This window comes from Chaetodon trifascialis, chromosome 11 (genome assembly GCF_039877785.1).
Source record: "Chaetodon trifascialis isolate fChaTrf1 chromosome 11, fChaTrf1.hap1, whole genome shotgun sequence".
NCBI lineage: Eukaryota > Metazoa > Chordata > Actinopteri > Chaetodontiformes > Chaetodontidae > Chaetodon > Chaetodon trifascialis.
In genome coordinates, this window is record NC_092066.1 from 10,554,307 (window position 1) to 10,581,901 (window position 27,595).

Genomic DNA, 27,595 nt, shown 5'->3' on the forward strand with positions numbered 1-27,595 from the left:
AGATGTCAGTTACCAAAGCAACTCAGTTTGTTTTAACATTGTCTGCTATATTAGCTAGTATAGACTATTTGTAATGGCACAGCAGGAGGAGAGCCATGTGGATGTGCATTTTTATAATGAACATCATGACATTTTAAATTTTTTTGCATAATTAAAATTTCAACAGCCAAGAGTGACAACTTAAAGGTCAGTCTATACAACGTTTATTTGGTAAGTTTGCTGTGATAGCTAGTTAACTTGGTACTTAAGTACATGTGTTATACCTGCAATTTTTGGTATGTTTTGGTTACAGCAATTGTTTAGTTGACTGAGTTTTGTTCAAGCTGTATTAAGGTAGATAGCTGGCCAGTATATTAAGCCATATAGACAGTAAGTTAGCTAGTTAGTAAGCCTATGTAACCTCATTAGCATCCGACCTGGCTAGCGCATTTGCATTGGTCATGTTATAACGCCTGACCGATGGGTAATCCCAACCAAATCACGAATGCATGTGCTACTCAGATCAGGTATCCACTCGGATTGGGCAATGAAAAGTATTGTATCAAACTCAAATGAACTTTTTTGATATTATGTTTTTGCCAAAGGTAAATATGTTTTTTAATTGTGCTTCATTTGTAGTACTAGGTTCTGGAATAACAAGTTAAATGTTGAGTGTTGTGTCAAAATCTTGTCAACACAAGCTACTAATTTAAATTGTTTTGTTTGCTGTTTGCTATGTTTTATTAGGATAATAATCTGCTACGGGTTTAAGAGTATTATGTTGCTATTGAACTCCTTTACAGAAAGTATTTGCGAACATGTTTATGTGCTATGACTGTACTATGAGGAAAAGCAAGCTACAAATCAAAAAGCACACTTGTCCAATTTGGGTAGAAAGAAAAAAAAAAAACTCCAGAGGAGGAAAGTGTGCACAAAAGTTGTTCTGTTGCCCGTGAGTGTGGTGTCAGCCGGTCCCAGTCCCTGCGGCCCTCACCGTGCACTGTGCAGGCCTGACGGGAAACTGACTGCAGCTCAGGACATGGCCTCGTTTGTTCACGGTCCCCCCTCTCTGAAAAGAGTTATGCTGTCTGTTTTGAATGGACAGCGTTTTTCTTTGTGTGCTCGATCAAAACAGAGGGCAAAGTTAGTCAGCAAGTTGCATAGCTTCTGCATTCTGATTCTTCAAGCCTCTTTTGTATGAAGTTTAACACAATGTTTTACACTGTGTTTGACCTGAATGGCATGCTGGAGGTAGGAACCTTTTTCCCATCTACAAAATAGAAAGAGGTAGAATGTAATTTTGCTTGCAAATATTACTCATTCATGTTTCTGCTGTAGAACTAAACAAGTGAAATGATCATATGGGGTTAAAACCTCTGCTGTAATACACAAAATGACAGAGTGCAGTGTTACTGAAATATTTATATGCTTTTATCTGATCTATTTCCTAACCACAAGGTATTTGCCTGTGAATCCCTGGCACTTTTGATATTACCTGAAGGCAAATGGTATATAGATTTATACAAGTTATTTACAACAACAGCCAAGCCATTCCTCTGGAAACTAGGCTGCAGATCAAAGGATTGTTTTGATCTCTACTTAGCATATTTGTTTAACCTAGCCAGTGATTCTGAAAAGTGCACAAGCTTTTCGGTGATATGCAGAGCACCCTTTATCCGTCTTTTTCTTCTGTTAGCTCTGGATTTAAGTACTTTCTGTATTTAGGAGACAACTGGATTTGCCAGCTTTTGAAATTTAGTTGCCCACTGCTAGCAGTCTTGGCACTCAGAAATAGATAACTAGGTATGTTCCACTGCTAATCCTGATCGGCCTTGTAATAGTATTTGCGGACTGTACAGCACTCAATTAGGGCATAATGTGCTATTTTTATTTCCTTTAAGTTGGATTAAATATGAAAACATGTTTGTTTTTTTCAGGTCCCATCTACTGTTTAGTGTGTGGGTACTTTGCAAAGTATTGTTTTATACTGTTTCAATCAGTACCACTCTCTCCACACAGGACTGCAAAATGTCAGGAGAAAAACAATGTCCAAGCGCTCTCTAAAAAAGATGCCAGGGCAATCAGGAAATTTTCTGGAATGCTTAAGAGAATGCATATGCACACAATGCCCTAATTCTCCCTTACTTTGGGTTTGGGAAAGATGAGCCCAGGTTTATTGAGAGCCAAAAAAGGGGGCAGATGGCTCACAAGAGGGATAAACCTGGGAAGTCATGCTGTAAATGTGTTTTACAGAAAACAATGAAAGGAGCGGACAAAGCGATTGTGGCAAAGTCCTTTGGAAAATGGAAAAGCAGCTCTCTAAGGTCCAGGACCATGGAGAAGCCGGATGAGCCGTCCGAGGAGAGTAAGGAGGACAGTCTTTCCAACTGCACCTGTGAAGCCCCCCAACTCGGCAAGAAACCAGTTGGTAAAAGTACCTTATTTTCTTATTTCAAGTCCATTCATACTGCTGTGTCTTTCAGCTTATTTTTCTTGTGGCAATGTTAATTATTACTGTGGTGACTTTTTTTTTTTTTTTTCATTTGACTCTCTGGCCTGCCATATCCGGTGAACAAACAAACCACATTGTTGGGCAGGAGAATTCCTTTTGAGGGAAAGTGTGTCTCCGATGATACAGTGTTGCCAGAAAAAGACAAAGCAAAAAATAGCAAACACAAAAACAGTCACAGGTGCATGGGAAAAAGAGAGAACCGAGTGAATGGTCACTGCGGTCCCCAGGAGGTCTTTCAGTGTTAGCCAGTGCGGTGGGTGGACTTCTGACAAGGACGTTGGTTAGCAGCCAGGTGGAGTGTGTAACTGAGAATGCCTCTGTTTATTCTTTTCACATGCTAATGTGGCTCCTATGTGACTTTAATGCGGCAAAACTTTTTCTTGGAGTTAACATTTTTGTTGTTTCAATACCTGCTCTTGTATCACAGTAGTGGGCTGATTCAAAGGTGCCACACTCTTTTATATGGGCTTGGGTCTGTGCCAGGGGTAGAGATATATTAGCTATACTGTATGTAAAGAAAGAGTGTACACTGGGGGAATATTTTCAGTGCAAGCAGGTACGAATTTAGTTTCTAAAATCATGAGTGAGATATTGTCATTATTTGTGTTTAAACTATAATTATGAGACATGCATGTTGCATTTAAGGCATGTACATTGACATCACTTTGAATTCCTGAGGGAGGCAGTTCTGGTTGTGCATTGTTTATGTGGAGATCGGTATGTAACAAAGCAAAATGATCTAACAAAAGGGACATATGGCTGTCCTTTATAATAATTTTATTTCATGTGGCATGTGGCTCTTATCTTATTTGCAACCTATTCAGTTCTATACAGTGTTAAATGTGGACGGCAGTATCTTATAGATTTTTATCCTTCCAAAAAGCTAAAATTAGGCTTCTGATGCTCTGTAATGAAAGACTACATGAGGGCCCGAGTTCTGAGCAAATGCACCCCTATGTGGACAAAGTAAGAACAGTGGGGTATTTAGATGAAACAAACAGTCCATGCAGTCCTTACCCGATCTCTCTTCTCTATTATGCTTTCTAACTTGTTAGTATAATAGGCTATCAATATTGCAATAAACATACTCTAGAATATATCTTAAGAGTTCATTAGTGGTTCACGAGTGAACCTAATGTCTAGTACAGGAGCACAGTAGAACAATATGGCCTCACACTATGGGTCTTTCCATACCTTGTAGTGTACAATCTGTAAATAGCTTAAAAGGCATTGCATCTGCCATCTGCACTTCTAGGAACTCTTCTGCATACCCATTAAAACAAGCTGTCTCAGAGGACATCATTCGTATTTCAGCCTCAACCCTGAATTACTGTGTGTTCATTATAATTATAAGGGAGGAGTGTTGCCAGGCTAGCCTGCAGAATGCCAGGTGCACACTTCCATAATCTACCATTTTAAACAACTCAGAGCATTAACAACAGTATCTACATGCTATTCAGCCATTAGTTCACTTTGGCTTTCATGCTAAAACTCACATCAGTCATCCGAGCATTTTGTATGCTGCAACACACATACAGAAAGAAAGTGCAATACTTTGTAGTGTTCCATTTTCCTAAGCCTGCTTAGGTTATGTGACTGAGCCATGCCGCTGTGTGAAATTTTATCCCGATACTGGCACTGTATCCTTGTGAGGGAGTCTTGTAAAATAGGTTTACTTAGCGCCTTTGCTGGCATTTTCCGAAGATAGCAAATGCACAAACACTGTCCATGATCGGATTAACTGTTCAACAAAATGATGTAACTCTTTGTCTTTCTTGTGTGGCATAGGTTTCTCTGCTTAAGTTTAGTGGTCATCCAGAAGAGAATAGAAACATTTGAAATCCAGTCACATCATTATAATCCATATATTATGAATATAATAGATGACAGCCTTGGTTAGTCATCCTTTGTCACATAAATGGAACATGTGACTGCCCAGAGTGGATCACTCGTCCAAAAATTCACCACATGTTTCCTGATACTGTCTCAACCTGCACAACTACAGTCCTTAATTAACACAAGTCTTAATTTGTAAGGCATTTAATTTTGAACTTAGCCTGATGTTCCTCTCCAGTGTCGAGGCACAAGATTTAAATTGCATGTGATAAGTGTGAAAGATTTTTTTTTTAAAGCATCCATGTACAGTATAAAGTACGTGATGCCAAGTACACAGAGAACATGAATTTGCACCTGAGGACATATAGCTATACATCCAGAGTCACAAGGTGTGTCAAGACAAAATGTTAATTACACAATTTATGACAGAAATCAGTTGAAATATCTCCATGGATCTCGCTTATTTACATTTTAATTACTACTATTACTTATTCTTATTTTTTGGATGTGACCATAGCAAACCCAATTCCTCCCCTACACTAGAAAGAAGCAAAATGACTGTTTTCCACTGGAGGTTTAGATGCTTGTTTATCACTTTTAAATACCATCATCTTTGCCGAAATCCCCTCTCAAAAGAACCTTTCACTTGCTGGAATAAATTCAAATTAAAATTTAAATCCCTCTTTGCATTTCTTCAGCCTTTTTTAAAATAGCTGCCTCCTTTTAGAAAGCTGTTTATGTAGTGATCTGTTCATAATCCAGTTTGTTTCTCAACAGCGAAAAACACAGAAATCGTATTATCACTATCTTGGAGAGATGATGCGAGAAATCAGGAAGTATAAATGTCTGGATCTGTGGAAGTTTTCAAAGTTGTAAAGCTGAAGAATATGGCAAAAGCCTCACAATAAAGTAGTCTGTAACACCGCAATTTGACTTGCAAATATACTGAAATATAAAGTACATTGTGCTTTGATAACTCACAAACATTTCACCAACCTTTAGCAAGGCTAATGTAGAGATAGACAATGTGTGCTCATTCAACAAATACTCCATATTTTGGCATGTTTCAGACTACATAGTATTAGTAGTGACAGTGTTTCACGTGTACTGTAGATATATGCCTCATCAGAAATGTTGATGTGTGTGACATACAGCTATTTAAGTGAGAATTGGAAGATTAACCCTTGGCACCGTGGCTGACAAGTCATGCAGATCTCTGTAAGCAGCTCTTTCTAATCTTAGGAGGTGCTCACCTTCCAACATACTGACAAAAACAATATCTAATCAGAAATGTAACAAATATAAACACAAAAAGGATACATTTACATGCAATGCCTTTTGATAACAATCCGTTTCAGATGTAAAATGACGCAGAAGAGGCCATAGGGAAATTTAATTTGCTCAAGCTAGATTGGATTTATTGTTTGGAAACAAATCATAATTGTGTCTCCAGAAAGTTAACCAAGATCTAAACAAAAGGAAATCAATGACCCACCCCCATTAATCACTCAAAGGCAGCTACTTGTGCTGGAGAAACTTACTTCATAATCAATTTCTTTGTTTTGCTCAAAGGGCATTTGCATTTTAGTTCATGTCAGCAAGCTTCCTGTATCTGGCGCAATCAAAAATTGCAAGCCATCCACATTAATGGAGTTTTTTCTATTCATTCAAGTGCATATCTCTGAATACTCAAGATGATTTTAGCTTATTATGCAAACTACCCTACAAATATTTTAAAGACAGAAAAAAAAACGCTGTTGAGTGGCAGACTTAACTTTTCTGATGCTTCTCATGCAGCCAGTATCACAGTAGAGCATTTTTTTTCTGTACGCTATGCTATTTAACATGTTTTTCTTTTAGTTTTTAATGACTAACAACCAACCAGTATCTGCTCCTTAGGATCTTGCAATTGAGCCCCCACAGGACTTCTGAGACCAGACAGAAATGCCTCTTGTTAGTTGTGTCTAGACATACTATTACGGCCAGCAAGGTCATTATCAAAGCGCACATTATACACACCTGTTACCATTGTTTAGATGCTCGTTTTTGGCTGAACATCCAAGCCCCTATCTGGCAATTTATAGGCGTGTCTGCTTCATTGTCTGCCCGCCTGAGTAAAAAAAGATGGGTAGGGACCCCCAGAGACGCCCAGATCTGGACCTAACCTCTCAATGACACAACACAATGAGTGCACGGCCTGTGAACTACAAAAGCCAGACATCGACTGACCAGCCATGCATTGATTTCTTAGATGTAAGCAATCATGTGCTCTCATTTGAGGGCAGTGAATGTAAGGAACCAGTAATAACCACTGGTGGCCGATGCTTTTACTTGTTACTGGTGAGATGGATGATTTAAACATGCAGCTATATGGATAATTCAATCGTTTTAGGAATTACCAGCCTTCATTGTGATTCTTACACCACAAATGTTTGGTCACCTGTAACATCTTGTAAAAATGGATCTTTGACCCTTTATTCAAAATCATATGCTTTCCACTGGTACTGATAAGGTAAATAATTTATGTATATAATCATGAAAGGCATCCATTTTAATAAACAGTAGTTGTGGAACTATGTGGTTTTAGGAATTGCAAGTAGACTTATTTCTATAAACCCAACATATAGCCTCAGCTGTGATTCCTACAACACTCAAGTCCAGCTTTGGTCACCTGTTATATCTAGTAAAACGCCATTTTTGGCAGCTTTACCCTGTGAATGGAAGATTTAGCGATTTTGAGCGACTCAAATATAACAGAAGCCGGGATCCAAAGGCTTCAGTTTAAACCAGATATATATATAAAAAACCATCCTATATTTGTCCATAAAACATTTGAATTGTTATTGAAGTGCCTTCAAAGGACACTGAATAAACATATTGTAAGGTTGCCCACGGTCACACACACAAATCGCCCCAAAGGGGATTGCTGGGAAGTAATCTAATCATTTCTTTTAACTGAGACACAGTGACATGCAGTGTAGATAATGATCCCCATGAAAAATGTACTGTATTTTCAAAAGAATATCCCCTGTCTGCTGACATTAACATAAAGATAGTTCTACATCCTGGAGCCATATCAACAACATGTACTTATGTTTGGTTCCTTGTATTTGCATATGCAAATATTTTTTTAAAATTTTAATTCAGTCCTTTTATGTGACTTTCTGTGATGAACAAGCGGCATCAAGTGGTTGCACAATGAGGGTTCAGTACCACCAAGAAGAAGCATTTGTGTCATTTTAGACCAATCTTAAAGCGTTATAGCTGAAATTAACCACAGTTTAATATAGATTTTTACACGTCTATCATATTCAATGGCACAGTGTGAATATGCATTGTTGTTTGGGTGCACGGGCTGCCATGCGAAATTAGTCGCGTTGCTTTGTTGAAATTACGGGGTGGGGTGTTGAGTGAGGGGGTTTGTTGAAGTTATACTGCTGACATTTTGATCCTGCAGTGCATTAGAAGAATTCAGTTAAACATATTTGTGTAGGTTTCACAGGAGGAAGGTATAGTGCTCAAAACAACAGGGTGCTGTGACCCTTCACTTTGCTTACATAATTTGCAGCAGAATGCGAAAAGCTTTTAGACACAGATGTGACCCATTGTAATACCCTTCTAAATGCAATCAAACACTTTCTACAAATATGAGCAGGACTTTTTAAATGTGAACCCTTGTTTGACATGTAATTTTGTCCAACCCACTCCTCTTTCATTTCTCCATCAGCTCTCTCCAGTTATGCCCACATTTTCAGTTGATGAAATAGCTTGACAAAACACTAGTTTATGGTCTATGCCTGCTCTGAATGAGGTCTCTCTCTTTTTTTTTTTAAACAGATTTGAACAGATGTTAGGGCCAAAAGAAAATGTTAGATTTTGTAATGGCGTTGCTGTGTAGTCTTCAATATGTGGCTCTCTCATCATTTGTCAAGATTACTTCACATGACTTGATTCTTTCTGTGTATTCCTCTGTTGTCGAGCTCAGGACATGAAATAATCATCCCTAGAACAAGCTTGTTGTGTCCCCACAGTGAGATTGTCTGCATCAGCAGACAAAGAACATGTTATTCGATAAGATGCTCGGATAGATGATTCTTTACTTTCATATGTTTGTATGATTATCAGGCGCAAATACTGAAAAGAGGGCAAAACAGAGCAGGTCTGCTCTCTTTGTATGTCTCTCTCACAGTGTACCATGAATTGGCTCTTGAAGACAGTTAGAAATTAGACTTTCAAATGAGGCATTAAACAAGGTGATGATCAACTGCCAAACCTTAAGTAATGATATTCTCCGTCCTCAAGTCCCCAGCCTTGCATAACCAAATGCACAAATCACAGAAAGAAGAACTGAAAATACATTATTATTACATATTGTGTTCACACGTCAGTCCCCGGGGACTGGGGGGGGGGCATCACCGACAGATAAGCATGTTTGGGTGGCCCCTACCATCAGCTGGGGAAGGGCTACGCTTGGATCTTGGGGGGGTGGTTGGCCCTCATGGGTATCACTTATTTTAAATCCTGAGCCACACCATCCCACCCCCCTCTTTTGCCCCCCTCGCCCCAGGCTCCACCCAGAAGTGTGGTTGCCTTTGTCATTGTAATCTGGCCCTGTTTGCTAAACGCTTCCACTGTTTACTCTCTGCTATAGGGGCTTGTATGAACAGGAGTCAGCAGGACGCAGGGTGACATCACTTTGGCTGGGGGGGCGGTTGAAAAGCTGCATTTGTGATTTCTCGGGGCCCCTTTCTTCTTTTATTCTTCCCTGTCTCTATCCAGGCCTGTCGAACGCTTGAGCTAACTCAGGAGGCTAACATGGCCTACAGGGAGGAATTACACCTAATTACTTGAATAACTGCGAGGCAGCAGCCTTCCGTAGTCACCAAAAATCATTTCCAGGTCTCTGCCTTTTACTGATAGCCAGACTTCTTGTGACGGAAAACCTCGGACAAAGCTTTTACATTCAAATGGTCCCGGAGAAATGAAACAGACTGACAGGTACAAGCATAAAAAAGGGGGGAAATCAAATTAACAGACAAGGATTTCATATCATCTATTTTTGTTGTTGCCGTAGCGATAAAGTCGCAGACATTGAAACTGGTCTGTTGAGCCATTGTTATCATCCCTGGCCATCTGCTGCCGAGGAGTGACATTCCCTCTCATTTGCATGATGAGTGATGTATGAGGAGCTTGGGAGGGCATATGCCCCGGTCTTATGACAAAGCAAATGAAAGTTTTTTTTGTTTTTTATTCTAACCACATAGAATAAGGATCGATACATGAAATAAGGCTGGACGGAGGAGGTAAAAAAAACAAAACAAAGGAGTAAATCACCAGTGAGTGCATATGTGTGTACATGTGTGTGATCGCCTGCATGTATGTTGCATTTTCACTGAGCGCACACAAATCTGTGGTGTCTGTGCATGTGTCCGTGCGAGTGTACGCGCGCATGAGTAGAGGCAAGTGCGCGCATCTGCCTTCTTGTGTGCCTGTTTGTGTGTTTTGCGGATGTGGGAGTAGAGCGAGGAGGGGGGTTGGTGGCTGTTGATGTGCAAATGTGCATCATGTTGAAGGGCTGTGAATGGGGAGGTGTGACGTAAAAAGGGACCCGAACGCAGGTGCTTATCTCGAGGCTGTCAAAGGCACAGTATGTCATATTCCTGGGGACTACCTTTCAAAGCCACAGCACCAGCTCAGCTATCAAGAGACTGGGAGAAAATCAAACTTTTTGGATCACAGCACTAGGTTGGTGTCAAAGTTCTTTTTATTTAATATACTGTCAGTTTGGTCAGCATTTATCATCACTGATGCTCTGTATCGCATGAACGACAAGCCTTTTAGCTCATGCTGTTAGATGCTGTCATGTGAAATCCAAAGCAGGAGCTGCAATGTAAGTGCTAGAAACTTACTTAGATTTACAGAGATTTACTCAGCAGCTAAACTTGTGTTCTGTGGATTTTACGAGATTATACGAAACAGTATTATGCTGGCAATTGTTCTGAACTGTGTCAGGGAGCATTTGGAGAATATTACTGTGGTGCTGAACATTGTTTGCTTGATACAAATCAGTGTTCTTAAAATCTTTGCTGGAAAGCGAGCGTAGCTTCTGTCCAGGTTTCAGACAGTTTGAGAGGAGATTAAATGGCTCAAACTGTTTTTTGAGATGCATGACCTATTTTTGATCATCCAGATAGCACGAGATACTGTCTATCTAGATTTAATTCACAGCATTTGTGTGGAGTATAAGCTTGTCTTAGAAGAGCACATGTTCGTATTGTGCGCAGAGACAAAGCATTGTCAGGTTGCCTGTGGCTTTGACAGTGACAGCTGTACATACAAGACCACTGAGCCTAATGCACTTAAACATTGACTCTGTGTTCCAATAACATATTTGAACAGTCAGTGAAGTATTTTATTGCATCCTGCTCTGGCTTTATGTCATTCTGCTTTGAAAGTTTGAAAACTATATGCTAGCGTTGTATGTAGTGTGACAGTGAAATTGCCTTCAAATCAGCTTTTCTTTTATTCTTTGTGGGCACGTTTTAGATATAAACAAATTCAGCATGGCCAAAGAATTACACCGTGTTCTGAATATTTGTAATTATTTGCATTGTAACTGTGGCAAAGTTTGAAAACTATATGCTAATGCTGAATTATTGTGGTAGTAACACGAGCTACAAGTGAACTTTTGTGTAATATGTGGGCAAGCCTTAGCTTTGAACAAATTCAGAGGGGCCAAAGCACTCGACAGTCTCCAGAGCAACTATTGATTTAGGAGGATGGATGCTGGTTAGAAAAGTTCATCATTTACTAACTTGCGGCACACTAATGGCTCAGAATCTGCTTGATGACCCAACTTTAAGTTGATCGCTTTTAAACAAAAGCAGGATATATTTTTTAAATGTCAGCAGGGTTTAGGCCTGCGTTAGTGAGTGAACTTATAGTCCTCCTGGCATTATCGCAACTTCAGCGTGATTTTGTTCATTACTTTCAAACTACAGGAAATAAAGGTTTTAGCCTGGAGTCAAAAATGTTCGTGTAAACCAAAAGCATCTGCTATATCTGCCAGTCGTATCTATCGATATGTCTATCCGAGACGTTATTCTCTGTGACAGAGGTGTTAAATCATTTTTAGGTTTGGAGAATTTCAGTGGAAAATTTTCAGTGGTGAAATAAATCGAACTGCCGGTTGTCAGTCTGCCTGTTAGCCTCCATTTAATCACAACTCCATCAGCTTATTTCAGCCAGCTCGCATCTCTCAACAAACAAGAAAAGAGCAACAAAAGACATTAGATAACACAGCATTGTGTAACAGCGTCACATCTCGATAATCCTTTGAAAAGTTGGGTAAGTTATCCAAAGGCGATAACATATGAAGACAGGACCTGTAAGCCAGGCTATAAAGTTACACCTCTCCTCTTTGTTTTAATTACAAAAGCAGCCCAGGCTATAGGAGGGATGTGTGGTAAGGCAGTGATAAGTAAGAGCCATTATTCCTCTCTGCTCCCACCCTCCACTTCAAAGCAGGACGTTAGTTGCTACACAACACATAAATGTAACCTCTGTCGCCTACAGGAACTGTCCGTGGTACCTGCTGCCCAACAAAACTGCATTCACAAACTTATTGTCAGAGCTGCAATACACATGAAACTTCTGTGATGGAAAAAAAAAAATGTTTTGGTCTACTTCCAGCAGAAATAAAAATATAAAGTTACCCAGGCTTTGGGATCTTTTGATTTCTAATTGCTTGTTTTAATCAGAAGTCAAACGCCGTCGGGTGCACACAATGTAAAGGACAAAATCGCAGGAAAAAAAGCTCAGCATACGTGTGAGTGACAATATTATGTTACCTGTTTTTTACCCTGCTCAAACTTCAGTTAGTTAATCCAGGAAAATGAATGATGTGGATTTAATTCAACAAGGTCTCAGAAATGATCCATCTGCTGGTGAGCAGCTGGTGAAAGGATAAATGTAATTAATTACTTAACTTTTGAGCAGTATTACAGAAAAAACAGTGCTGTGTGTCCAACTGGAAAAAATGTAAAGGAACAGTGTGATACATACCTTTCAAATTTATTTTCCCCTTTAGTTGTGAGACATGTTATATTTTAAATAGTCTTTCCATGTGGCCTCTAATATTGTGTAAAATGGGTCTTGTGTAAATACATGATCCATATATTTTCATGAATTTGTCACAATAGTAGTGTATCACTCTTGAAATATTATTAGTAATATTGCATAAATTAGAGTTCAGCTCATAGTAACTTAAATATTATAATATATAATCAAGGCAGTAGAATTCTAGATAATGCTAATCCTCATTATATAAATTACAGTATAATATGAATATTTTTTTTCTGCTTTGAAGTGAACTGATCCTAAGCAGACTTTCTAAAACTAACTGAGCATTTAACGATCATTACAACATTTCGCAAATCTTGTTAAAATGGTAGGTGTGTATGATGGCAGTCATGGTTTCTGGCTTGGATGTGCTTTAAAGCAAAACGATCTAAAAATGTTAACAAGGTTGAATTAGGTGGGATTTTTTTTTTCTGAAAAGATAATAAAACACAACAGAAAAACCCTTTTAGTGAATATTTGCTTGACAGGGCAAGACTATGAAATGTTCCCAATTAATATTACATGGGATTTTTTCTGCCTCTCTCTCTTTTTTAAAAAATATATTTCAGAATTTACCTTGATTGTAATGTACCTCATTGGCTGTGGTTTTGTTTGTTGGCCTAACTATAAAGGATCTGCTTATACCCTTGTGGGTTGGGAAGAATTAGGATTTATGAATTTATTTCCTCTGTTGTATTGTTTAAACAGCTTTGGTTTAGTTTTGATCCCTTCCTCTTGCCTTTGAGGCTGTTCCACGGTGTCAGCTGTTGACTGATAGTAAGAGAACTGCCTCACAGTGTGAATGAAAGAAAACTAGCGGTTGGTAAACACTGATAAGGGATAAATAGAAAGCGGTCAGGCAGAGATAGTTCTGTGGGAGCCCAGATTGTGTGCGGTCTGTTAAAATGAGATTCTGAGCCTGTCCTTTTTATTCTTCCTCCCCTCCCCTCCCCTGTGCGGCGTTTGTCTGGAAAATCTCCAGTGACCCGGCTCGGCAGTCCCAGGCTGCAGTATTCTCTTTTTGTATTTGTTTTGTTTTCTAACAAGGGTCAAGTTGGCCAATAGACATGTCCCTGATGCTTATAGACAGCTGTCATGACTTCAAGTACTTTCAATAGTTACATTTTACATGGACTCCTGGTTCTGCACCAGCAAGCACTGCAGCAAGAGATATGCTTATAAAGACTAAACATGCACACGATTCTCAAACAGACGGCTCTTTATGTGTGTTTATTACCTATGATCACATAATTTACCTCTAAAATCCTTTAAGATTTTTTGAAACTTCTAAACATCAATCCATCTCTTATTTGCATTTGTGCTCCAAGTATAATTATCAAGTCAACTCTACATATCACCATGTTATAGTAATTACAGTCACATAATTATACATTTACATTCTCCTCACTATAGACCCTGAGGAATATAAATCTCATTTCTCAATTGAAATCACTCTAAATGACTGTCTTATTCAATTATTTTTAGTAGCAGGCTGTTCTTTCCAGTAATCATTGATTTTTTTTTTTTTTTTTTCCTGGGGTGAATCTATCTTTTATGTGATTAAAAAGACCTTCAGAGGTCTTACATTGAGGATCACCATGTGTTGTATTTACACAGAAAATAATTCAGCCCATTGTAGCCCAGCAGCTAATGAGATTGGTTGTTAAGTGAATGACACAAAGGCTACAAAAAAAAAAAAAAAAAAAAAAAAAAAAGCTTAGCGTTTCGGGTGAATATCACAGTGTCCCTGCACACACACACACACGCACAGACACAGACACAGACACACCAACCAAACACACTCTCTCAGCAGCGAGACTCTGGACTACCCTGTAGCCCACCTCGGTATCCTTCTGCTCCGTCTCCTCCCCGACGTCACTATGAGATGCAAAACAAAGGCTAAAGGGGGCATGGTAAGTCGAGCTCGTGATTCTGCCCTGTCGGACATGTTAACATGAGTGCATTTAGATGTAGGAGACAAGTGATTCTGTTTGTCTGTGTGAGGATGTGTTGTGCTGTGTAAGCCTCAGCCTCAGCCTCAGATAAGTAGCTTCATGGAAGGGTCAGTAACAGTGATGCTGTTTTATGTGACTCAGATTAAGATCACCACGTTTCGTAACTTCTGAATCGCTGCTGAAACTTTTCTTCGTGGAAGCCACTTGCCTTGCACTTGCACTTTATGTTTAAGTGCACTTTCTCCTCATTTGCATCGGAGCTGTGACTCGGTTTTTATTCACTCAAGTAGAACGTTTTAATCTTTGTGTGTCTTGTGCCTGTGTTTGTCAATGGTGCTGGTTACTGAGAGGTGGTTTATTGTTGTTGATCCTTGAGTAAAGCTTGACTCAGTGTTGTCCAAGGATTTATCTAAAAATCACTGAGATGTATAATAGAGCATGAAAGCACAAGAGAGGATATTGCTAAGCACCCAGGCTCAGTTTGTATCAATCGCTGAACAGTTATAATACTCACTCTAAAGTGAAAAGATGTTGTTTCCTCACATATTGAACACTGTGCAGATACCTTGTTCGTTCCCTCGGACTCCTCTTTTTGATCTCTGAATAGTAGCACTGGAGCATCATTAGTGACTGCTGTGATACAAAAATTTAAGTGTATTAGCTTATCATGCTCCACTGTCAGGCAGGAAAGTGGGTTAAAGTCCATTGCGTATATTAAACCCTGGACTTAAGTCAAATTTACATTTTGTTAAAGATTACTCCTTTTATTGATGCATATAATCATATTCATGGACCATCTGCTGATTTGGCAAGCGTGGATCAAACTCACAAAACAGCCCTGCTAACCTTTTAAGTACGAAATAGTCTGGCTTAACTCTGCTCGCCCAGAAGTGTGTGCGTATCTATGTGTGAGAGATTGTATGGATATTGGATAATACTTAATTTAGATCCTCCAGGCTGCTCATGCCACATTTTATTTTATCATGATCGCTTTGGTAGCAGACCAGGGCTTGTGTTTGAACAACTGAGCAAATAATGTTTGTCTGACAATAAGCAAAGCAGAATCTTGGTGTGAGGCATCTGATTAAACTCTTGACCACGGCGTACAGCCCTGAGTTTATATCAGTCGCCATGGTTACGTGGATTTCACAGCGCAGCGTCGCACACTTCCACCTTGTGATCGGCTACGCGGGCCTCACCTCTCGAGTGTAATAAAACACTGCTTAAGGCTCTTCTACTTCTTCTGATAACTGATTTAGTCCTGAACTATCTCCCAGTGTGTGAATTCGCCATCGGGCATCCTTACTGCACGAAATACTTATGTTCGACTCATTCCAAACAAAGCTTACGCAGATTGAGAATTCATATGCCAGAGGTAAATCCGAGTTAACACGGATTTATACTGGCATGAGTTAAAGGACTAGAGTTTGTAATCCAGGTGGCCAAGGGATTTTACCATACAGTGGCAAAAATCACTTAAAACTCCCCCAACATCCTAAGCCACTGAGCCCAGTAAGCAGACAGATTGTTCAGAATTGATGACAGCACAACTATATCAGAGCTGGACTCTGCGTTTGTGTGTGCGCGCGTGTATGTGCGTCCGCGTGTTTTTGTGTACGCCTGTGTTTGTGTGTGCGCATATGTGAGCATGTTTGCTTCCTATATGTACTCAATTAGTACTAAAGGGGCTGTTTAGAATAAGACCTTGACAGATTGGTATTATTTTGCTTCAACAGGGTAGGGGAGGTGTATTGGGAATACTGCCTTCTATCTACATAAACATCAGTGGCATAAATTAAAAGACAGCAACCTCCATTTCAATGGCCTCTGACTGATTAGTAAAGTGATCAAAGTCACGGTAATATTCAAATAATTAATGTTTTAATAGCCTTTTGCGCAATCACCATACCAAATACTTCACAAAATACTGGAAGAAAAACAAAGGTGGGTCTCCATATGTGTACGGATTTGTGTGTGTGTGCGCGCGTGCACGTGTGACCGCGCACACTCGTGTGCACATGTGCACATGTGTGTGGAGGACAGAGGAGCAGAGATAGAGTGGAGTTGTTTAATGACAGGAACAGCTGACTCATTTAGAGAGAGCAGTGAAAGGTAATTAACCCTGGGAAAACTACAGCTGCCATGCGAGCTGTTCACTTCAGCGCAATCTGATTAGGAATCACTGCTCGAGTCCCTGACTCCTTTCAGACACTGTGTGTTCGAGGTAAACTTTTCCCTTTGCCCCGGAGAGCCCCGGAGCACTGGAGACCTGCCTTTTGTGTCGGGGGATTAGCTGGAACGGTTACTACGTTTCTCCAAATTGCAGACCACCTGGTAGCATTCATGCAACCTCCTCCATGAAAGGGCCTCCTTGGGCAGGAACAATGAGCGGGATTACTCTGCTCATTGTTACACCAGGGCTGGAACTTCTTTTTCCCCAAACACCTGTCCCCAAATTAGACAGGTTTGAAAAACCATGTTCATGACAGAATTCAAAGATTCAAACTAACATGAGTGTGGTTTGGCAGACTGGAGACTTGCCAGTGGATGAATTGTCTGCCACTCCATTTATTATGCTATTGATTCATAGTGTAGTGTAAGAGGATACTAATTTTATTTGTCTCAATATTTTGGTGTTCTTAATTGGATTGAAATTCACAAATAAAATAGCATATCATCTAGACCCCTTTCATACGATAAGGGAACTAAAAGCACCAGAAATTTGGTCAAAAACAGAAATTGGCTCTTTGATGTCAGAAGAAACAATCTGGACTTGGTGCCTCTGTGTGGTCCGGCTCCAGATGAACTCAATTTAGAGGGAAGGCTTTGGGATGACTTTGGAAAGCGATTACAAGATTCATAAATCACCTCGGCAAAGGTGTCACCATCTGACTCTTTTATGGGACTCTTGCTAACTCCGTCCAATAACAAGTTTCCCCTGTAGTTATGCCATCATAACAAATCATTGAAGCGATAGTGGCTAGCCAGGCTCCTAATTGTCTGTTAAGAATTCTGTGAGCTGTGTTCTTTTATTGAAGCATCTCTGTCTTGGAGTAGTGATAAGATGCCAATACGCTCCTCTATAAAAGTACTCTTTGGCAAAAGGCACAAACACTTTGCTTGGCCGTCAGGGTAGCTGTGAGGCTGTTATATCTGAAATCGCAGTTGACTTCAAGATTTTTTACTGTGTCTGCATGAATCCAGAAACCTCTATCAGGCGGAGGAATGCTCATAAATTGCCGGCAGAATAATTTTCTTTCAGATACAGTCATTTTTTTTATTTGAAAGGGCGCATGTAGCACATAGGAAAGCCCGATATTTTTCTTTCACTGAAATTCAGATTATACTAAATAAACTCAGCTGAATATTTAAAGCATGTTTATTAAGCATTGTTCTGTATCTTACCTCTCTTGTATCAACTGAAATAAAAAAAATGGCATTTTTTTTTACAAGCAAAGCAAATTTTCCAGTGCAGTTAGCTGGTGATTAACTGTCAATTTGACTACGTGGCTAACAATAATTAAACATTGTGAGGTAAAGAAAAAGGCCAAGTTTTAGACATAAATCAGACACCCTGGACCTCTTTTGTCCTCTCCCCCCTCCTAAAATACTCTATATCTCAGCTATTATTCTAATGTCCAGCTGGTATTTAGGCACAGGGCGTCTGATGGCTCCCTGGTCGCCTCACAAAAAAAAGAAAAGTTGTTTATCTAAATACTCTCTGAACAGAAGTTGATTTTAATCTCTGCGCAGAGCTTAATTTACTCACCACGAACCCATCTGCATCTCAATGAAAAATGGCCAAAGCAGTCGCCTATATGCAATTTTACCTGCTTTCCACAGAAGAGGTGTGAGCACTTTCCGAGCAGGTATATTCCTGCCAGCTCACCTTTTGGTTCAGCTAGGCTGGCTTTATGTTTCGCTGGTTCTCTGCACACCTCAAACCTCCTATAGGGTAAATATGAATTGCGATCAGTTCACTATATCTTCAGACATTCATTACAAGGAAATATGAAAGTAAAAGGTGCTATCTCCTGCCGTTTTCTCTTTATTATACATAAACAGAAAACACTTAGCATGTGAAATTAATGTGAAAATTATTCCCGGGGTAAACTATAAACACAGAAGTTACCCCGCACATTTACCCTTTTTTTCTCCTTCCCCTAGATCAGAGTGTAATTGCCAGTAATCAGGTCTGTTTGCTGCTGATAAAACCACTCTGAATGCGAGGAACCCTCTTTGTGTGATGACTCAATTATGCCAGAAGTGGCTCATCAAACCTGGCCCATCAGCTGCTTTAATAAATAAGGAGGAAAACTTGCTGCAGGCGCATTATAATTCCATTCATTCCATAATTAAATCCATTCCAGTTTTAACCCTTCACTCAGTGTGCTTCTGGAAGAGGAAACAAAAACAAGGAAGGGGGTGGGGGGGTGCAGGGGGGTTGGGGTTGAGTACACACCAGACAGTGACCTTGCACAGAGCACCCATCCGTTCCCTATAATTCAAAATGATACTGTTGAAGAAAGGTTAAGAGAAAAAGGCTCGTGGAGAAAAGGATGGGAATCAGTTAAGACGCGGCTCCTGTTTTTTATGTATGCATTGTTTCCACACACAGCCTTAGACCGTAATTATATTAAAAGTGTAATCTAATCATAACAGTTGGTTGGTTGAGTGTGCAGCACTGACATTTTGAAATCTTATTTTGTGTAATCTCATTTGCCTCTATCATCTCGCCTGTACCCCGTATCTAAAGGAAATGTAAATAATGTAATTAATTTTATGGTCTCCAGAATCTTACTTTGCTACTCTGGCCTGCTTTATTGGTTCCAAGATGAGGTATCAGCACAGTTCCAGTGAGTTTTTTTTACTCCATCACAATAATGTCTTTGTTAATTACATGAGAGCGTCCCAAGTGCACGGATAAGCTGGGAACAAGGGGACACAAAGACTCAAGGTCAGTGATGAATATCCACAGCAGCTGCACGGTATTAATAAGGCATTATATGAAAATAATCATAATAGCATCACTTACAACAAAATAGCGAGAGTGCGGATAGAGTAATGTCAGGAGCGTCGGGGTGTTTTACAGATATTTCCTCTCCACCATCTCAGCTTGGATCCAGCCTTTCTGATAATGGTGCGAGGCAATGGTTATTCATGATTGCTGGACTGGGAAGGTCTCTCTTTTTTTTTTTTTTTACCCCCAGTCGCAGCCCATTCTCTCCTCTGTGGTGGGAATGCTAGCAGATGGGGTTAGGGGGGAATGGGCTGGGCTCAAGGACAGCTAGCAGCCAGATTAACACATAGAAAATCTCATAGACCCTAAGCATCAGGCTGCCTCCTTTCCCCCTGAGAAATCTGCCCTAGACGCAGGGAAACAGTCCTCTGAGGAGCATTATTTGTGTTGGACTTGGGGAGTGTGTATGAGGGTGTGTGTGTGTGCTGGGTTGGGGGGGGTGCATAAATATGATTCAGCAGATGACGAACCAGCTCAAATAGTAGTGAGTCTTTTTTTCATATGCTAATGAAACTGAGTGAATAACCCTCCCTCAACCCCCCCCCCCATCTTTTTTCCCCCAGTTTTGTTTTTCTGGGGAAGCGCTCTGTGAGCTATAATTAAGAAGATGTTGTTTTTTTTTGTATTTTTTTTTTTCAAAGCTAACAGAAATAAATAATTCCATAATAAGATCTGTGAAGTGAAGAGGCTTAATGTACTCATTGTGTTCATCCTTGTTTTCCCTCTTGGATGTTTTGTATTAATTAGAAGCAAGCAATTTGATCTCTGTCAAGCAATCAATTTGCATCGTGTTCCTTATTCCATGTGAGGTATTAATATGCTCTTTCCACCTCTTTCTGACTGCAGGTTCACATCCATGTCTCTAGACTATGGAAGTGTAACGATAAAAACCTCCAGAAAAATGGTTTAGAGACGTATAATTGATTTCAGATGTGCTAAAAAAGGAAGCCGCAGATTTTTTTCTATACGTTTGTCTGATGGTTTTTTTTTTCTTCCTGTTCTAGATAATGAATTTCATGATCACCTCCTGAGAGATAACAAGTGTGAAAGCAGCAACCAGGGTGGACAGTGTGGATTTGGCATCTTTTCCTCCAGAACGGTTGGAAAACTACAATCAAAGGTAAATAATGTGAAGGGCACGGACGGAGTTTAAATTCTACGTACAAAATCAAATTGACTTTTGTTAGGGACAAACAGTCTCAGGGGATAAATGATTGTGTAACAGTGTTTTGGATAAGTAGCACACTAAGTGGTGGAGTGTCACTGCTCCTTTGACCACACTGATCGCAAACTCAGGTTGGTTTTTACTTATGCAGATCTGTGGGAGGCTGGCACATAGCACACTCTTTAAAAGGCACTGCTGAGTCAGCTTTCTCGAAAGTAGTGCTTGCCTTTAGTTGCCAGGTTGTCTCAGCTGTTTTTGTACCTGATAAAACTCCCTTTGAAAGCATCAGAGAAAGTTTAGAGAGACCCAATACGAGGTCTGAAAGACGTTACCAGTGTTTTAACCACCATAAAGCGTTTAAATGTGAATTTCAAACATGTCAGTGAAAACATACATTAAGATGGACCCCCTGCTTTGGAAAATGCTCGTCAGTGATGTAAAGTGTTCTGTAGTAAAATGTGGAAAAAACACAGCTATCAACCTTCAACGTTGTGCTCAGTGGCCTTATTTCTGTGTGTTGATGCTTGGAGGAGAGATCCTACAACAATCCCATATTGTTCCTTTACAGCATTTTGTGTGAGTCGTTGGCAACTTTGCAAAATCTAATGCCAGAGAGCAGGCCGACGTGGTAGAAGAAAAAGGAATTTAGATGGAAACGCGTTGTCTGGAAGTACATTACACTGGCATTGTTCTGTATTTGCACTGTTATTCAAGAAGTTATTATATGGGTTAATATGCTGGAATAAGACCATTTGTAAGAAAGTGTCATTTTTTAAATTCCACTCTTAACACTTCATTTTAAGGCCCCATACTTAGTATTTCTAAGCAGTAAAGAAATATTTAATGAATAGTTTCTAACATACTATACTACACTACTACTATAATGTAGTAGTAAGCAGATACAAGAGATTATAAATGCACAGTGTTTGTGTACTATTATACCTTCTCCTATGAAGACATATTTCACATTATTACGTCTTGGCTTTACTATATTGCATTCATTAGCTGTTTTATGGGTGCACATAGGAGTTACTGTCATTGACTAATACATTAATAAACACACATACATCTGCTCAGGACTACATTACATTGTGTTATAAACCATTTATTAAATGTGTATACAGCATACTATATATATATAATTACATTTATGACTGCACTTTTTCACTAATCAATACCAGGTAGCACTCTGTATAAAACAACAAATGATACAATGACCAAAAGAGCAGCCATGCAGTAATAATGAAAAGGTACATTATATCAGGTTTTCAGCCATATTGTGAAGGGAATGTCAAATAAAAGGTCCTGTTTGACCCTGAATGCATCTATTTGTTCGGCTTTTGTAAACACGTCACATGTTTGTCCATGTTGTTGCCATGCCAGGAGTACCTGTTATGACACCAGAGCTTCTACGGAGGCCTTCCTTGTTGTCTTGTTACTTGTCACTTCTTGTTATGTGAATTAGATATACGGCAGCCTCTGCTTTGTCAAAATTTGTCATAATTAAGTCAGAAATGTACATGTGAGGCACTTTAAAAAGCAGCGCTAACAAAGAAATCTGCTTGTCAGACTCCAACTTATATAATATTGTGAAACTGGATCCACAGCTTATCCTAAAATATGTGGAGCTGTGATCAGAGATACAGAGCAGCCTCGTTCCATCCAGTCAGACTGGACCAAGTTTCTTTCTTTCTTTCTTTCTTTCTTTCTTTCTTTCTTTCTTTCTTTCTTTCTTTCTTTCTTTCTATATTATTATTAATTAATGCAGAGAAATAAGAAAGTACAAAAAAGTGAAACATTTTAATGATAAAATACTGTTTTTAAAACATTTACATTAGAAGGGCACTTCTAAAATGCCAAATAAAGTTAAAAAAAAAAAAGCCACCCTGGTAATAAACATGTGTGAGTCATTGGTGATATTTTGGTGCACATCGCTAACATCGTTTGAACTTTGATTAATGTCCATGTTTCAGTCTCAGATTGCAGGATGTAGGAGCAACATTTTGCCTTCAGAACAACAAATTTATACAAAACGTCAAAGCATGTCTGTGTGGGAAAGTGTTACAAACTAATGAGGTACATTCGTTTTTACAGAATGTAATCTATAGTGTTTGGGAGTTGTTTGTCTCAATAGGCTGTAGTAATCAAAAGTAATGAACCTATTATGAGCAGGACCTCTGAGGGCCCGGTGTGGCATTAAGAGTGTGGCACATAAAAGGTTTATTAAAGGAAATTAAGGTCCATCACTGCCACACCTGCTCCCCTATTATAAATGTATGACAGGTCAGTGCCTTCAATCACAACAGCAAACGAGAGAGAGGAGTCATGTTTCCCATTACCAGGGAAAAGTAACAGCATATCCTATGACTCACAGATTTCACTGGCCTGTGACCACTATACGCCACCATCAGCCTGGAATAATTATGTTTAATAGGTTTTATTTGGGGCCCACAAGCAACAGCCAGCGAGAGTGGATGGATTTTAGCAACTATTTTTGTCTAAACAGACACAGTGAGGTGCTGTCCGTACTTTGATGTCATTATTTAGTGTCATTACATTTTTACTCACCTTTGAAACTTTTTTTCCCAACATTATACTTTATGTGTTTGCATATTACTGATGTTTTAGGAGCTCTTTGCGGTGTTGTCGTGCACACAAATTGATTTTAAGGCTGGCCGGCTCTGGTCGACCGACAAAAATCACCAATAATCTATAAAGTGTTTCAACCTGTTTTCCGTTTCAAATTGTGAATAAAAATAATAAAATACATCCAGTCTGTTTGTTTAGTGGCTCATGTGTACGTCACATGTTTTATTTACAGATGGATTCTGAAGGCGAGGAGCAAACACTGAAAACATGTAACAGTAGCACAGGTGAGTGCAGCTTTTTACTTTGCTTTTAACTCAATGCACACACACGCATATTCCACTTACCGCCATGGGCTCGGGGTATCAGTTCAACAATCCAACTTTATAACTGTCAATTTTATGTATTATCTTACTGGTCTGAAGAGCCCTGCATTGCCATTTCATTATTCAGAGGGGAATAACTTCATTAAATTGGAACACTGGCTCAAATTAGTTAAGGAGTGTGTATATATTGTGTGATTGAAAACCTCTAGACTGGATATGTCATTATGCAAGTGTTCAGGGCCTCTGAGGCCTGCCTGCGCACGCTGGAGCTATTACTACATCTGGGGAAATTCATGAAAAGTGTTATTATTGGTTGTGCTTCATGGGAGTAGGGGCAGAACTTGTGAATGAGATCCACGCAGGCCTCTGGGAAAATTGATTTACCCTTTTAGATCATGTTGTCAGTGCTGTCAAAGGATGAGCTACTGTTGGTGTCCCAGAGAATGAGCAGATTGAATGAAAAGCTTTTCAGATCAATGAAGAGACCACTTCCCCATCCTTATGCTGATTATACCCAATGGCATTGTAAAAGAGAATCAGATCTATGGGAAAAGGCTGCATGGAGCAGTATTAGCCCAGGTGGTGTCACCCCTAAAACATCATCCGCAAAACAAATATTTACGCAACATTGTAAAAATTTCATTAGCAGACAAGAAGTGTGTCGCCTTGAACGTTTGAAGATGAATATGTCGACAGATGCTGTGCTCCTGCAGTGGAAATGTAAACATGACTTTTTATCTGTTCTTTTTTTGGCCTTTATTTCACAGGGCTGGCCGACTGCAATGCCGAGACTCACAGGTAAAATTTTATGACGCTTGAATTTTCTCATCTTTTTCATCTTCGGGCCAAAAAAGAAAATATCTTCTCCCCAGATCACATATTTCCAGGTTTTTAACTTCACCAAAATAAAATAAAATAATAATAAAAAAGCCTCAAATTTTAATAGTTGGAGCTTCAAAATGAGCCAATCGGAGTCCTTTGTTGACCCTGCTGTGCTTTTTGTCCGTTCCCCTCTTCCCTTCAGCCCATATGGGTCCATGGCGAGGAAGAGGAGTGCTCAGGAAGGGGTGCAGGGCGCCCCCGTCAACAAGAGAAAGTCCCTGCTGATGAAGCCCCGCCACTACAGCCCCAGCGAGGCATGTGAAGAGGAGAGCGAGGACCTGGCACCGCCACAGGACAAAGAAGAGCTGAGGAACATTGACACTCCAGCAGGTAAACAGATGTCCTGTTGTTTTGTCTGTTTTGATGAACAATTGACGCTGAATTTTAAAATCCCATCTGTTGCATTCATATTTCCCTCCCTCTGCCATCAGCCAGCAGCCGCAGTCATTGTGCAGTGGAAGTGAAAGACTACACTGCTGGGTCCACATTAGTTGTGTCTCACGTCCACAAATTGAAGTTTTGACAGCTGATCTGCCATGATATTTCTGGCGTGGCTTTACCCTCTTTTGATGAGGCCAGATTTCAGACCCCTCATCTGTCCTTTTTCAATAGCCAGTCCAAACCCATTGAATCCATAGAATGAAACACTGAATGGGGGAGTGCGCCAGTTCACTTTGCTTTAAATTAAACTTCCTCCATTCTTTTTAACTGAATTTTTATTGAGGTGGAAAACAAATGAGGCGTCCACATTGCTTGGCTGATGTTCTCATGTTTTATTTTTCACAAAGACCACAGGAACATTTCATCAACAACAGTTAAAAATTGTTTATTTTCACTTATGCCACTGTCCTTTTCACTAGCGAAAATGTTTTCTTTTTTCCTAATGAATTGAATTTTGTGCATTTTGGCAACAATGCTCGTGGTGTACATGTGCATTCTCGCCCACTATAATCTGCACTGATTTGGTATATTTTTAACGATGTAACTAAGCAACAAACGTAATTGTCCCTTTCAAAAGCTTTTGTTAGGCCCTCTAACACAGTCTAATACATAATTAGGCATAATGTCTACAGCTCATTATAGTACACATGTGTGTAGTTAAATGGACCAGGAGAGTAGCTCACTGAATTGTGTGGATTCATTGGAAATGGAATTTATTTGTTTCCTGGGTTCATATTACATTACAATTATCTAAGTAATTCACTGTGCATCATCAGTTTTTCCTTTTGTTGTTGAGTATTCTACATACTTTTTCTTTTTATCATGCAACTTTGATTGACTGCTGCATATTTCCCTTATTTGAACCTGATATTCAGTGGACTAGTTTTTAAACTAAACAAAATACAGCCAGAATAAAAAAAAAGAGAGAAAGCGAGAGACAGAGACAGAACGTGGATATTGATAAACAATTTCAGAACATATTTTGCTGTTATTGTCAGATTTGGGGGCTATTTTCTGTGTAAAAACAAAAATTGGAAAAGTGGACTGCATGGAGGCAGTAAGAATTTTTGCAGTGGGAAGCTGGTCATATCTGCATTTTAACAAAAAGGGAGAAAAATAAGCCTCTCGTTTGGTCGAGCCACACTGCGTTCAACTCCAGCCAACTGCAGCCCTGCTGCAGAGTGCTGGTAATGGCTATTCTGGAGTACAAACTGTTCACCTGTTCCAACACACAAACCACCGCAGGGATCCAAGTTTTTTTCCTCCATCTCTTTCCTTTTTTCACTGCACTTCTGTGTCTCTGTGTGTGTGTGTGTGTGTGTGTGTGTGTGTGTGTGTGTGTGTGTGTGTGTGTGTGTGTGTGTGTGTGTGTGTGTGTGTGTGTGTATACGTCTGTGTGCTTGTCTGACTGTATGCGGCTGTGTCAGGCCGGGGAGTCCATCTGGATGAAAAACAAAACCCTTGTTGCTTGCCTCATAAATGTAAATACGTGTAACTGGCTTTAATTTTTCATTCAACAGGGCTCGTCTTTAGACACGTCTTTTCTAATATATTTAGCGGGTAAATGAAAGTAAGACATTGTAAAGTTTCCTGAGTACACACACCACACCAGACATGTCCAATTCCACTGCATTTGATCGTGTATAAAAGTATATATTTTTATTAGTGCCACATAATTTTTGTTTTAAAGCTCTTTTGGTGAGGATTACGTTTTTTGTACTGCTCCCATTAATCAGTCGTATCTGTCTGACAATATCTGCATCATCCTCAGCAGCGTGTGATCTGATTCTCACAATCCATCTCTATCTATCGCCTCACCCGATCGAATCCTACTTTTGCTTCTGATGTCCAGCCACTTAAGAGGATATAGGCCCACAGTCCAGCCTGCTGAAGCCCTCACAGTCCAAAGAGCCTTAATCGAGCATAAGTTTGAACGGTTTTGGAGGATCAAGAGAGATTTTATTGAATCAATCCAGATGATAGCTTCCCATTGTTAATCACTGACCATGACTTATTATAATCAGTGGCGTTAATAAAGTGTAGTTTCAGATGCATTTTGAGGGATAACCGTAACCCTCTTTGTCTGCTCTCCTGATCAGACTTTCAGTGCGTCAGGCTTCACACAATCTTGTGGCTTTCTGTGCATGTGACCTGGATTTCTGGATTTATACTAAAAGATAGACAGCAAAAGGTCAGTGCAAATTAAATGATTGAGAACACTCACCAAAATAAACTGGAGAAAAGAGATTATATGAAATGAGTGGAAAAAGTTAAGAAGAAATGCATATATTTCATTAGTCTGCAATAATGGTACTATAATTATCATATATGGTGTCTTATTATACCTAAAAGGATTTTCAAAAGGCAAAATCTTATTGACATTATTAGAAAAGCTCCTCTTCACACTGTAATTTGATAAAACACTCAATAAAACAAGGTGACAATCTTTCCATACAGCATCTTGCATCTTAATAGTCTATTGTGAGTTATTTATATTTTAACAGTAAAATGTGATTGAAGAAAAAACTGAAACTGAACAACATCCACATAACTCCTTACTTTCATAAATATGTTTGTATAAAGTAGAAAGAAAAAGACATTTGAATAATTTCCTCTTGTTACTCATCTCTGATTTTAATTTCATCTTCAAGCAGGTGAAATAAAAATTCTAATTCATATCAAAAATGAATCTAATTGCTCGTATTTTCCAGTGATTTTGGGTCATGTTCACTGAGGATGCCACTCATCTCTCCGATCACTGTTAGTTGTGCA

General features: G+C 39.5%; 1 protein-coding gene across 4 annotated transcripts in view; it reads left to right on the forward strand.

The window, feature by feature from the left end:
• Positions 1-1,085: 1,085 nt before the first annotated feature.
• Positions 1,086-27,595, forward strand: part of st18 (ST18 C2H2C-type zinc finger transcription factor) — a 40,301-nt gene continuing 13,791 nt past the window's right edge. Inside the window, exons 1-6 of one of the 4 annotated variants that reach the window (XM_070973275.1) lie at positions 1,086-1,230; positions 2,233-2,407; positions 20,428-20,543; positions 23,410-23,461; positions 24,268-24,298; positions 24,525-24,712. In XM_070973275.1, the coding sequence (XP_070829376.1) occupies positions 1,177-1,230; positions 2,233-2,407; positions 20,428-20,543; positions 23,410-23,461; positions 24,268-24,298; positions 24,525-24,712 (616 nt within the window). In that variant the 5' untranslated portion in view covers positions 1,086-1,176. Of the gene's footprint in view, positions 1,231-2,232; positions 2,408-9,943; positions 10,073-20,427; positions 20,544-23,409; positions 23,462-24,267; positions 24,299-24,524; positions 24,713-27,595 lie in introns of those variants that run through there. The other 3 variants (XM_070973274.1, XM_070973277.1, XM_070973276.1) reach the window with 3 other exon arrangements.